The sequence below is a fragment of the Tarenaya hassleriana genome, unplaced genomic scaffold (assembly GCF_000463585.1).
Source record: "Tarenaya hassleriana unplaced genomic scaffold, ASM46358v1 Cleome291, whole genome shotgun sequence".
Taxonomy (NCBI): Eukaryota; Viridiplantae; Streptophyta; class Magnoliopsida; order Brassicales; family Cleomaceae; genus Tarenaya; species Tarenaya hassleriana.
The window spans coordinates 49,042-63,179 of record NW_010966101.1 but is presented as its reverse complement, the minus strand read 5'-3'; the positions used below and the strand labels follow the sequence as shown (position 1 = coordinate 63,179).

Below are 14,138 nucleotides of genomic sequence, written 5' to 3'. Positions count from 1 at the left end.
AATCAGTGACGAAAGTGGAAATAGGTAAGTTTGTGTCGAAATCTCAGTTTTTTTCATACACATTGATAGTTTTTGCGGTTTTTTCCTTCCAATTGTTGTGTTTTCTGTAGTTGTGTCGTTTGTAAACAAAAATCTATATCAGATCTCATTTTGGATGCATTCCGAGCATCGTTCTGTGTCACGGTCACACAGGTTAATTTTCATGAATGTCAACATGGGTATATGGGTCACAATGATCACAATGTGCACAACACTTATATGGGTGATTATAGAAACATGACACAATGGTCACAATATGCATCATACAAATAGATTAGGGGTTATATGGTGAAGTGATCACGCGGTCACACTATTACAGGGTCACTTGGTCTCATGGTTCATGAGTCATTAGGAAAACCAGTCACATGGGTGACAATAGGAACAGTGTCACAAGGTTACAAGGTCACAAGGTCACAAGGTCACAAGGTCACAAGATTACAAGGTCACAATGTCACATGATCACAAGGTCACATGATCACATGGTCACATGGTCACATGATCGCATGGTCACATGGTCACATGTTTCCAAATGGTCAGATTGGTAATAATGGTCACAAAGTCACATAGTCACATGATCACATGGTCACATGTTTCAGAATGGTCAGATTGGTAATAATGGTCACAAAGTCACATAGTCACATGATCACATGATCACAATGTTGAGAATGGTCGAATTGATCTTCATTTTATAACTCTGTTTTCCAGTGGTATAATGGAAGGGCGAGACGAGAGGTCAACAATTATATATTTTCTATATGGTGGTGCTTGGATACAGAATACGAATGGAGAATATGAATGGGAAGGAAGGGTTATGGAAAACCAAAGATTGTTATTCTTTTGTCCCCCCTTGGAGATGGCCTATAGCGAACTTGTTCAAGAGTTATGTTCAGAGATGAAGGTGGATAAAGATAAAGTAGAGATCAAGCTGAGCTATTTGCCAAATATAAAAGAAAACAGAAAGCCCACCTACCTATGGAATGACAAGCATGTTCATATTTATCTACTGGATAAAATAAATGGAATGCGAGGCATGCTTTATGTGGAGATAGATGAGGTACGGGTGAAAGGTGAATGTGAACAAAATGATGAAGAACAACCTATAATTCCTACTGGTGAAAGTGGTATTGGCGGTAGTAGGAAGCGAGATGGGATAGATTATGATGATTGTGTTATGTTGAGCCCTAATTTTAAGAGTAAAGTTTGGAGTAATAATGTGATAGATGTTATACATCTTTCTGACAGTGAACATTCTAGTGGCCTTAGGGATGTTATAGTGACTGAATGTGATGGGGATCGTGCTGATGGTGGTGATGATTTGGCGATTGAGATAGTAGCAGACTCTCGGTTTTCGAATTATGTATTCAGATTCAGTGATGGTTTAAATATCACAATTGGCCATGAGTTTGACAATAAGGAAGCAACACAAGAATTTGTTCGCAAGGGTGCAACTCTGGGTCGTTTTCGTTTTAGTACACTGAAGTCCGAGAAAAGGTTGTGGGAAATAACATGCAAATTTGCTGAATCGGGCTGTAATTGGAAGTTGCGGACGACATTGATTTTAAACTCGGAGCGTTGGAGTGTAAGAAAACACAATCCCATGCATAGCTGCAAACCCATAACTGAAACAAGCGAAGCTTTGAGGGGTACAAAGAAATTGGTTCGGGATTATTTGAAGGAAGAATTTCCCGGTAAACTTGATAGTATCCCTTCAGCCCATGAAATTGTAGACAGGGTAAAAGCCAAGTACGGTACAACCGTAACATATTTGACGGCATTACGAGGCAAATATAAAGGTGAAAGTGAGATTCGAGGTGATCCTGCTGAGCATTTCAAAAAGCTTACTGGGTGGTTGCACATGTTGCAAAAGAGAAATCCCTGAACGATTGTCGGTCTTGAGTTGGACAAAGATGGCAAAAGTTTCAAATATCTCTTCTTCGCATTGGGTGCAATGGTAAGAGGACGGAATTACATGCGTAAAGTGATTGCAATTGATGCAACATTTATCACGGGACAATACAAGAGTACATTGGTTGTTGCGACGGCACAAGACGGTGACCACCACCTATATTCGTTAGCCTGGGGGGTTATTGATAGAGAAAAAGATGCATCATGGAGGTGGTTTATGAAAATGTTAATAAAGGCAATCCCAGATGGACCTGATATTGTCGTGATTTCTGATCGACGTAGGAGTATAATAAAAGCCATAAGCGAAGTGTACAAAGAAGCCGGACACGGATTTTGTGCGAGACATCAAGGTTAACAAAGGCATGGGAAGAAAAAGTTCGAGAGGTGATAGCGTTGCCGAACGGTTCTTCAAATGCGCTGAAGCTTATACGTTGAACGAATTTGAAGACCTGTTTAATGATATAAAGGACAGGTACGAGGTTTTTGTTAACCATTATTACCTAATATAAAATTGTGATTATTCTGAAACATGTGACCGTGTGACCATGTCACCATGTGACCATGTGACCATCATCAATATGACCATGTGACCATGTGACCATCATCAATGTGACCATGTGACCATGTGACCGTTTGACCATGTGACCATCATCAATGTGACCATGTGACTTGTATATTGTGACTATTGTATATTGTGATCATGTGACCATTGCTTATTCTGAACACATGTGACCATGTGACCATTGTTTGTGTAGGTATCCCAAAGTTGCGGAGTATATGCAGAAAGAAGAACTTGATCCCGAGAAATGGGCAAGGTGTAAATTTAAGCGTCAAAGGTACAATTTATTGACAACAAATGCAGAGGAATCAATAAATTCTGTAATGAAGAAGGCCAAAAGGTTTCCGATGCTGGGCCTTCTGGATATGTGTGTCTCCAAGACCGTGGAATGGTTCAATAGATATAGAGTTGAAGCAGGATGTGCCGATGATTCACAAAAAATGACACCGCATGTTGACAAAGTGCGCCATAAGAGGTATGAGACTGCATGTACGTATGAAGTCATTGTGCTAAACACTGTTACAGAGGAGTTTGAAGTGATGGGTGAAAAGGGTAGAAAACACTTTGTTAGCATTGAATGTAGAACGTGCAGTTGTAGGGTGTTTGATATCGATAAGATCCCATGCAGCCATGCAATTGCAGCACTTCATAAGGTTGGTAAAGCGAATGTTATACTAGACTTATGTTCTCCATACTATACACGGGAGGCATGGCGTCTTGCCTATCAGGAAACCGTGTATCCGGTCCCCGATTGCTGTGAATGGATTATCAATGACCCGGATGTTACAAATCTTGTGGAAATGCCTCCTATCATGGATGAGAAACGATAATGTGGGAGGCCTAAACAAAATCGGTTTCCTGGTCCTGGAGAAGCACGGAAGAGAATCAAATGTGTAGCGGAAACATCAACATCGGCAATGTCAGAGAGAACAACTATTTTAGAGTGAAAAACATCGACAATGTTGAAAATCTTTATAATAATTGTTGTGTGTTGTATTGATATTATGAGGTATTTGCAAGACATTTGTACAATAATGTCAAAGAACTTTGGTTGATGATATTGTAATGTGTGTATAATATAATGATATATAATATTGTGTTTGTACCATAATAAAGATGTATTATTGAAGATGAATTTTGACATACATCTGGTTTAAGTTAGACACTATATGAATGGACTCACATGAGACAACATTGTGACCATTGTGACCGGCATGTGACCATGTGGCCGAAGTGCAATTTTGCACTGTGTGGCCACTGTGACCGACTGTGACCCGTGACCGAAATGTGTTCATAAATATAAACCAAACTTGAATTTTAAAGCCTGGGGATGATTTATCAGAGTGTATATATCAAATATATAGTGTTAGAGGCAAAACTAAAATTTATTTAAATGGGCTTGTAGAAGAAATATGTCAATTTTGCCAAAATCACTCATAAACCAATATGAAACATATAGGAACACATTTGGAATACCAACTTTGAAACCAAAAAATCACCAAAACCGTATTTTATTGTTCAAAACAACATAAAATAAGCTTATGAGGGATGTGTGACGTTGTAAACTGATTAAATTGACAAAAATCGCATGGATCGAAGGTTGTGACCGGTTGTGACCGACTGTGACCCATTGTGACCGAAACATGTTGTGGGACCCTTACGAAGAAATTGTCAGCTAGTCTTTTTGGTTTTGTGGGTCCCTGTTTATTTTCTCTCCCAAATTTTAACCCTAAAATTTTTTCCTCCCATATTTTAACCCTAAAATTTTTCCCTCCCATATTTTAACCCTAATTTTTTCCCTCTCAAATTTTAACTCTATATTTTTTTTTTCTCTCAAATTTTAACCACAATTTTTCATCTATTAAATTTTTCCCTCTCAAATTTTAACTCTATATTTTTTTTCCTATCAAATTTTAACCCCAAATTTTTATCTATTGAATTTTAACCCCAAAAATTTGCTATACAAACATTAAGAATCCGAGATTTTTTTCCAAGTTATATAAACGTAAAAAAGATAATGTCAAACAAACAAAAGTAGTCTTAAAAAGTGTTCACAACAACATAAACATAAAAAGGGTTTAGAAATCGTTCACTATCTCTTCTTCCTAAACCTTCGAGGCTTGCCATTAGCGAATATTGCTGCTGCTAGTTGTTCACGGATCAGCGTGACATTGTCATTGCATATCAATGGTAATAGCATCTGCTCTTTGGCAAGGCAAATGACTTCGATGTACTTCACTGCGAAAACCCCGCATTCTTCCCCATTGTTTTGTGGTACATCCTGCACATACTCAATGTCCAATACATCTCCATCAGCGAAAGCTTCCGACCCAGCGAGGCAACACAACTTCGGAACGGCATGACAGAGTTTTTGAACAGCCTCTTTCGCCTTTTCCTGCAGTCTGACTTGGCAATCGTAGATTTCAAGAGTTTTCTCACTGAAATCCACTTTAATGGCAATCCAATTACAGCTGATTTCATCATTGCCAAATCCGAGAATATTAAGCACACTCACGAATCCCTCGTAGCTGATCAACGACGTTCCTGCACAACCAATTGGAAGCCTTCCGTTGAAGTATGGCTGTAGATCGCCCACAGTTGTCATATCTTCCGATTCGGCCCATGTATTGATTAACTCAACAAACACGGTGTCACACACCAAGTAATTGCATCCAATGAAGGTCACAGGATTCTTTATAATGCGGGTTCGAAGTTCGTACATCGCCTCATCCATGTGCTACAAAATAAAACAATACATGTCAGTAAATACAAGCAACATTAACTCTTGAGATTCTGTGACCATGTGACCATGGGATCGTGATCGTGTGACCACGTGACTCTATGATTGTGTGACTGTGTGATTGTGATTGTGTGACCGAGTACACTTACAGTATCTGTGAGCCATAGTCCGACTTCCAAAAGCGTCTCCCAAAAACTTGGTTCCCCCTCAACATTCAACCCTGACTTCCACAACCTTTTTTCTTCTGGCTTCTTCATAAATTCCCATAGAGATGTAGCCCTTGGTCCATCGCATTCAACAAATGATTGATTCCGGATAAGGAACTTACCACTACTTTGAATGCGCTCAGGATTCCACACATACTCCTTTTCACCAATAACCTCTTTCTCGGTTGAATCCTCAGCGACCTCAGCAACTTCAACTTCCTTGTGGCTCGTATTAATGGTGACTCTACCTTTTCCTCTACCCCTACCTTTTCCTCTGCCCCGGTATGCATGGGATCGGGTTCTTTTTGCAGGGGGCACTTGATACTGGATCGACGTAGGGACTTCTCTTGGTCGGACCATCAGCAACTTTTCTTTTACTCCTTTTCAATGGTGTTGGGGGGATAACTTCTACTTCAGGTTGTGTCACTACCTCTTCGTTAGGTTTTTCAGACATTACATCATCCTCATTGGCTTTATCATCATCCGACGCATCATCTTGATCATCATCTTTATCATCATCTTCTTCATCTTCTTCATCATCCCCATCATCATCTTCTTCATCTTCTTCATCATCCCCATCATCTTCTTCTTTATCTCCATCATCCTCATCATTGCCATCATCACCTTCAGAATTGTCACCATCATCATTATCATCGTGATCTTGAGAATCGTGACCTTCATCCTTATCACCATCACCTAAACAAAAAATAGTGAATACAATCAAATTAAATTCTATGACCATGTGACCTAATTACATTGTGACTGAAACTTTATTCCAGTACTTACTTCCTACTTGTGCAGTAATAATAGCCATAATTGTGTCAAGTCCTGAACACCCTTCTGCTTTATGTGCATTCTTGGGCGAGGCAGCCATAGGAGTCCCATCTCGAGACAACAATATAAAGTATTCTTCCTCTGCCTTATCATAATATTCATCAGTCCCAACAGAATCTATCGGAGTTGTCGGTTTTGCTTCTTCATACTCTAGTTCTTTGAAGGTTGGGCTCGTCCTCACATTGCCCAGATCTATCGGACTTATCGTCAACCCCTCTGTGTGGCGGGGACTTGTCCTCAAAATTATGGGCTCTGTTGGAATCTCTGTAACTGGATCAAAAAGGAATCCAACGTCCTTGAAAAGCCGTCGAACTATATCCCCAACAGAATCGATGATTCGGCTCTCAGACGCTTTTATTTCCAGCTGTATATATTTCTTCAGTGCTTCAATATGTGACACCCCCGTTACTCCTTGACGAAAAGCCTTTTGTTGTTGTTGTTGTTGTTGTTGTTGTTTTTGCCGTTGCTACTGCTCTCGTTCTTGTACTTCTTCTTCTTCATCTTCTTTCTCATCTACTTCCTCTGAATCATCGTCTATCAATACTTTGCGCTTACCCTTCCTTTTTGTCTCCAATGACTTTCTGCAATGCAGCTCTGCATCGCGACTCTTCTTCCAACATATGCTTTCCGGGTTCTTTTTCAGATGTTGCATCCAAAATTGAACCTTTGCATCTGTACTCCCTTCATACCCTTCCAAATCAAAAAGAAGTGCTTCTTCACCGCTTTCTATCTGCAGTATGCTTTTAATACCCTGAAAACAAATGTGATTCAATGTTACTATAAGTATTCAATCTGAATCATGTGACCATGTGACCACGTGATTATGACACATTCTGTGACCATGTGACAAAGTGACCATGTGACCATGTGACCATGTGACCATGTGATTATTGTATATTGTGATTTAGACGTACCTCTAATTTCTTTCCAATATGTTTTATGACATTACCAAAAGTCCAGCAGACGTTTGCCTTCACGGACTTCTTGCACATCCTAGGACACCCCGGATCTGCTTCTTCAACATCTTTATACCACCCATTGCAACCCAAGCCGGATATACATTCGAATGGAAGCAACTGCAAAATATTGTTTAAACATTATAACACAACAAACAAACCCTCAAATCATAGTAACATATATAATGACAATTCTAAAATAATCCATTAAACAAAAAATATTCACCATAAGGGGTATTATAAATCCCCGACAGTGCCATTTTTCCTTCGGAGTTCCACTCGCGAAACTTTTCCGTATCTGCTCATTGATCTTTTCAAATGTATATCGGCCCCACGGAAACCTTTCGCAGAACTCCAAATCATTCACCATGTCCACCAAATCATTGTTGATACTATCTTCTGTGGTGCCATGGTCCAGAATCCCTCCGAGTATCATCACCATGGCCAATTTCTTGCGATGGGCGTCTTCTCAAGCTGTTTAAGAACGTTTTGCTTAGACACTTTCCGATTCCCAAACATCTTCAGTCTGAACTTGTCTTTCCTTTTGTACTCCCATCCTGGCGGATATTCACCGCATTTCAATCATGATATCAAGATGTGTTCCACGATGGAGTACCTGATGGGCACTCCATTGACAACAAACCATAGCTCGCAATCATCCTCGACCAACACTGCATGGTTGATGAGGAATGCACAGGGGACACTGAACATATTCCAGGTCTCGTCTGATGCACGTCATCCATTCTTCTACAGCCTCGGGATCCAGCGATCCTCCAAACTTGGGAGTGTGCATGGCCCGTAACTCCCGAACAATAGGTAAATAGTCCCCTACCGTTGTCGGTATAGGTGGCGGCGGAGGCAGGTCCTCCCCCCTAAGTTCCGGACCTCGTGCTGGGGGCGGAGGTGGGAGATATGCCATCAAGGTTTGTGTTATGGTCTCCACGGAACTCATTTCGTATCTCCTCCTGAAATTCCCTAATCTCCGCAGCCTGGAGGACATGATTGGGGACATTGTTATCTCCCGTCGTAGACTGAGCATGTCGTGGCGCCATTTCACTGCACCACGGTTAAGATAGCATTAGCGGTGACCTCAGACAACACATCGTATGTACGGTTCTTTGAAAAATTTTCTTGGGACATAGTTTTTGAAAACATTTTCATTGTAAAAATCTTAAGGTAGTGAGGCGCTCTTTCCCGTGGAAGGAACGTCGCTCTAATACCATCAGTTGTGACACCCGTATCCCGATTCCCGTCACGGGATGTTCCACATGGACAAAAAACAAATAAAATAATACAAACCAAAAATACGGGTATTTTAAAACTTTTTAATATCAAACACGCAGCGGAATTAAACAATATTTAAGTATTAAAACACACATGTCCGAATTGAAAAGGTACAACCGTATAAACATAATGATCGTCTCCCATAGTTCAAATTTTACAAATAAGGAAAACCCCGTACACGATGTCGTCTCTTCAAAGTATTCGTCACCCAAACGTGGTATGCGTGCTCCTCATGATTAGAAAAAGGTGAAACCACGAGGGCTAAGTACAACTGCTTAGTGAATGATCCGGGTTGGATCCGGTAAAATCGTTCCCAGTGAGAACGTTATTAAAACGATAAAACACAAAATATAATTATTCAATATTAAACATATATTTATATCATATAAAAATATCATCGTATCAATTTTCGTATGGCTTCATACCATCGGGCTAGCCGTAAACCCTGGTCACTACTCATGACCAGGACCGCCTCTCACGCCCGTCACATCTCATGACATTGGCCGTCGCATCTCACGACAATCAAGTATGTATGGCTTCACACCATAGAATCAATCGTAAACCCTAGTCACATCGTATGACTAGGAGCGCCTCTCACGCCCGTCACATCTCATGATGTTGGCCTTTGCTTCACGCAACAATCAAATCCCGTATGGCTTCGCACCATAGGGTTAGCCGTAAACCCTAGTCACATCGCATGACTAGGAACACCTCTCACGCTCGACACATCTCATGACGTTGGTCGTTGCTTCGCGCAACAATCAAATCCCGTATGGCATTGCACCATAGGGTTAGCCGTAAACCCTGGTCACTTCTCATGACCCGGAGCGCCTCTCACGCCTGTCACATCTCATGACGTTAATTGTCGCTTCGCACGGCAATCGATGCGCTTCACACGCATGTCACTTCTCGTGACAACCGATATCACTTCTCGTGACCCATCGGAGAATAAAACCCAATCAACATACAACGATTCGCTCGGTGTATGTCGCACATCTCACCACGCATTCAATTTATTAATTTATTCTAACTCTTCTCTTTTACATTTTGTCATGTTCCGGTTTGTTCTTCACATAATTTGGTCAATCCCAAGGTGTATAATTCATCCCAAGGCCTTTTTGGCTCAATTTCATCAATTTTTAGTTTGGACCGGTCGGGCCGGGCGTTCCCGGGGCCTAGATCAGTCTAGGCGTTCCTGGGGCCTAGACCGGTCGATCCAGGTCATTTCAAGCATTTTCGACGTGTTCTGGGTCTGGACCGGTCGGTCCAGAGCCTAGACCGATTGGTCCAGAGCCTGTAGACAGATCGCGAATTCGCGATTTTCGTCCCAGATTCTGGTCCGATTTCGTTGGCTCAAAACTTACTTGTTTCTTGTCCAAATTAAGTGCTGTTTGTTTCTAAATGCTCCTTGAAATGTCCTTTTTTGTTTCCAACTAACAATTCATTCAATTATTAGACCTTTTTCTGGGTAATTGCCCGAAAGTCTCGGACTTAGGGTGAGCTTGCATACTTCTCTGCAGTTTTCAGTTTTTTCGGCGATTTTCAAACTCTCATATCTTACTCTTTCTTCACCAAATCGACTGCGGTTTGTTTTTATGTGTTCATTAAAACTTCCACTTTCTAATCATGCCCATGTTTCATCGAATTAACACTATAACGATGATGAAAATGAGCTCACATAGATGCAACTCGAACCACTCACTTTGCTCAAATTCGGATCTGAGTTTTGGCCAGATTTGGTGCCGTTTTCCGGAGACTTCGATAACGGAGACCCTCCTAGATCCGGGATGCGGGATTCGGGTGTCACATACATAATCGAATGGATGGTTCCCTTTCTCTCTCTTTGAGGTGTTTTTCTTCTCTTTTCTCACTTCTCTGCAACAATGGCTGACTTGCACTCTTCAGGAGAGATTTTAGGGACGATGGCTGGACTCTGGGGTAGATAAGGGGGTAGGGAGGCGAGCTGGTGTCTCCCTTTACAGGTTGGAAGGCTTAGGCAGTCGCTAGACCCATTTTTATCGCGTTTTTGTCGCGTCCAATAATGCAAGCTCGCCTAATATTTTCCTTCGCCTGGACTGATCGGTCCAGAGTCTGGACCGGTCATTTTTGACCTAGTTTTTTTTCTCCGATCGGTCTTGCTATGGTCCAGACCGATCGGTCTACATGCTAGACCGATCGTTCTAGACATATTTTTCCTTCTTCTTGTCGTTTTCTCGTCTTTTCTCATCTCGTTCACTCGGAGTGGTTTTTCGGGCCTTTTTCCAACACTTTGTGATCCATTTCTTAAGGTTTAGTACCCGTTTATATAATTGTTCTCCTCCAAAATTAATTAAATATTCCAAATTGGATTCGGGTTATTACATACATCAACATAAAAAGAATATATCAATACATCCAAATCATACTTATATTCACAATCACAATCCGTATACAAAAAATCAGCTTCAAATAAATCAAATTACAATCCATCCATATACAAAAAACTATTTTCAGATCCTAATCCATCCATGTACAATTAGATCCTAATCCATGTACGAAAAACCATCTTGAGATCCTAATCCATGTATAAAAAAATTATTTTCAAATCAAAATATCATAACAAACAATATCAACACTTTCAAATTTCAAAGTAAGGAATTTTTGTTTTTTTTTCAATCCAGCTCCCAAATCAGCTCGCGAACTGACCGAGCTAGCTTGTTTGGGCTCGACTCATGGCGAGGTGGTTCAGTCAGTCTATTTTTTATTTGAGTTTTCAATAGTTTTGGCTCGACTCGATAAAAAATGAGCCAACTTCGAACTGGTTCGCAAACTCGGCTCGTTTTGACATCCCTACTCTATGAGCTCATAGAGCCTATTTTAAAGTAGTATGAACAAATAAAAAGTTTTATATTATTGTCCACGAGACAAAAATAGAGGTTTTGGCTATATTTTTTATGTTTAGTTTCTTCGAAGTCCGATCCTTATGACTCCACTACAATTTATCGCAAAATGATATTTACCTGACCAAAATGGGCACTAGGAGGTAGGGTAGGGATTTTCGGTTCGGTTCTGTTGAATCGAGCCATACCAAACCGAAAAATGCGGTATTTTTTTTAATCGAACCGTCTAAAATTCTCGAACGGTAGTTTTTTAGAAAATCGAATTTTCTAGAACCGAATCGAATCGAAAAGAATCGATTTTTAAAAATTCTTAAAAAGGTATATTTATTTTTTTTATAAATACCGGAACATTTATTCCTTCAATTGGACCGGACCATTTCAATTTATAAAATTATACTTTTTTTATAAAGAATTATGGTATAAGCTTGTTTTCCCTTACTCTTATTAAAGCAAACATTTATTCCATCAACTTCTTTCAGAAAATGGGCACACACTCATTCACGGACAGCCAGGGTTTTGACCAGGTCCGCCGAAGTAGATGTAAGTTCTCCAGTTAGGATCATTATTCCCATGAGCTAAATTGTAACATTTTGCATTATCCACAATGGTCTGATCGATCTCGGTTTCCCTCTTGACGTGATGCTCGTCAACTATGGAAATGTGGTGCATGCTGCAAGACTTCTTGAACCCTTCCTCCGCAAAGTGGCCGCTTCCCATGTCGGTGTTCGTGTGTCGGCCGCCTACTTTAAAGTTCAAGATCTCGCCTCCCCATTCGACGCCTGACGCAGAGCCCTTTAGATGCGACAAGATTGATTTTGGCCAATACCCGACACTCACGTCATTCACTACGAGCCACCAATCTCCACTCTGGGGATCCTACAAAACCATTACTTCTCTATAAGTTATATATGAAGTTTTTTTTTTAACGTGATTTAGGCCAAAGAATCAAGATTTCTCTCTTTTTACCTTCATTATAAGTAGTGTGACTTTAAATTGATTGCCGTCGTAAGTTGAAACTTGGTCAAAGGCACCACCGATACCAATCGCTTGGTTGGTTTGGACAAAGCCGGAACACATGTGGTTGTAGCAGCCTGTTTTGTAACGATCAGCCTGTTTTTTTTGTTGAGTTTCCCATTTCATCATCACATGAGAATGGCTTATTAGCTACATCGTATGCCAATATGGGAAAATACGAGGAAATATTAGACCATGTTCAAGCAAACTTACTGTCCATAAAATAAAGAGACGGGGGTTATCGTCACCGTACAATCTTGGATACACCTATGAACAAATGTTTTTGAACCATGGCTTGAGTCAGGTCAAAATCATAAATGATCGGACATATGAATGAAACAAGACCAACGGACAAAAACCTGCCAACCAGCTTCGAGGGAATTAAAATCCGGAGCATCAATGCCGCCCAAAATCCACATCTGAGCCAAACTAAACTCATTCCATTCTTGAACATATGGTTTCCACACGTTGATTGCGGCTTCTATTCCGTTATATATTCCTCCTACTCTCCCTCGAATTACAGCATACTGATGCAACAAGGGTCAATAACACTAACATACTTGAGGATTGAATGTTTGTAAAATTGCTAACAAAAATATATATACCTCATGTTTAGGGAGTTCATTATTTGCAGCTGGGTGAGATCCGTAGTTACGAATGCCATTTGGATCCTTTTTCCCGTAACTTTCGATGGAACCCCATCGTAAGAGATCTTTCCTTGTTGTTCTTCTTATTGGTACAGTGTTTTTTGGGCATTTTCCACTCCTTTGCCATAACTGAGTACTTATGAGCCCCGATTGTTTTTTATTGTTTCTAAAAAGATCTTTTGGGATAAAACTCGGCCTCATCTATTTGGCAATCCGAACGACACAAAAGAAATAATGTAAAATAAATAGCCAATCAAAACTATATATAGAGAAAGTATCAACAAAAAAAAAGATTCAAAAGGAGAAAAGCAAAACAACTTGTAAAGAAAAAAGATATATACCTTAATAGTGTGGTTCTTTAGTAAAGGATGATCAAACGCGAGTTGGTTGGTGATGTTAACACAATCAAATATATCTCCATCTAAACTCTGTTCAAACACCAACATGAAAAGTGATACACTAACATAATATAACATAATCGAAACATGAACATATCCCACGTCACGAAATCTATATATATGAATTAAGAAATTTTATAATTTTTTTTTATAACCGAAAATTTTATAATTTATATATGTATGTGTACTTATATACATATACCTTGATGGATTTGACAGCAGGCTTATTGATTCGTTTCAAGTGTTTTTGAATCTCAACTTCTTGTAGTTCTGAAAGCTCTCTCCTTCCGGAGGAGGTTGTGATTACCAACGTCGTGATTACAAGAAACAGCATCGAACTGACAGTCCGATGAAACATGAAGACATGAGAAGCCATTCAAAAAGACAATATCAAACGCTTTGTGGTTGGTGCTATGTTCCCAATGCTTGGGATTTATATGCATAGAATTGGTTTATTTAATAGATTTTTTTTTTTGGAATCTTTGTGATTGGTGCTATGTCTCTTGAATTTGGATTGTGGTTTCTATTTTTAATATATTTTTTTCTATTTCTACAAATCCAATGGACATATTATTTATATATAGGGAATGCTGGTTTGTTTCTCGAAATAAATTAATTACAATCTCCGGTAACCCTGTAATATAGTATGCAATCTTATTGGATATTAAAGTTCAATT

General features: G+C 39.9%; 2 protein-coding genes across 2 annotated transcripts; one reads left to right on the top strand and one right to left on the bottom strand.

The window, feature by feature from the left end:
• Nucleotides 1–2,306: 2,306 nt before the first annotated feature.
• LOC104818540 lies at nt 2,307–3,333 on the top strand. The gene is made up of 2 exons (XM_010548157.1): nt 2,307–2,416; nt 2,700–3,333. Exons 1-2 carry the CDS (start codon nt 2,307–2,309, stop codon nt 3,331–3,333), a joined length of 744 nt encoding a protein of 247 aa, XP_010546459.1.
• An 8,567-nt stretch (nt 3,334–11,900) lies between these two features.
• Nucleotides 11,901–13,837, bottom strand: LOC104818539. Its single transcript, XM_019203093.1, has 7 exons — nt 13,664–13,837; nt 13,405–13,491; nt 13,022–13,264; nt 12,776–12,943; nt 12,630–12,683; nt 12,369–12,512; nt 11,901–12,278 (listed from the first exon to the last, which is right to left on the bottom strand). The coding sequence occupies exons 1-7, from the start codon at nt 13,835–13,837 to the stop codon at nt 11,901–11,903; spliced, it is 1,248 nt and encodes a 415-aa protein (XP_019058638.1).
• Between the last annotated feature and the right edge of the window lie 301 nt (nt 13,838–14,138).

What these genes read in the sequence shown, in the direction of transcription:
- LOC104818539 (XM_019203093.1), bottom strand. Translation starts at nt 13,837, where the DNA reads ATGGCTTCTCATGTCTTCATGTTTCATCGGACTGTCAGTTCGATGCTG. An exon ending in GTCTCTTTATTTTATGGACA is followed by an intron (nt 12,513 to 12,629) that starts GTAAGTTTGCTT and finishes CAAAAAAAACAG; the next exon opens with GCTGATCGTTACAAAACAGG. An exon ending in TCACACTACTTATAATGAAG is followed by an intron (nt 12,279 to 12,368) that starts GTAAAAAGAGAG and finishes ATGGTTTTGTAG; the next exon opens with GATCCCCAGAGTGGAGATTG.
- LOC104818540 (XM_010548157.1), top strand. Translation starts at nt 2,307, where the DNA reads ATGGGAAGAAAAAGTTCGAGAGGTGATAGCGTTGCCGAACGGTTCTTC. An exon ending in TTTAATGATATAAAGGACAG is followed by an intron (nt 2,417 to 2,699) that starts GTACGAGGTTTT and finishes TTGTTTGTGTAG; the next exon opens with GTATCCCAAAGTTGCGGAGT.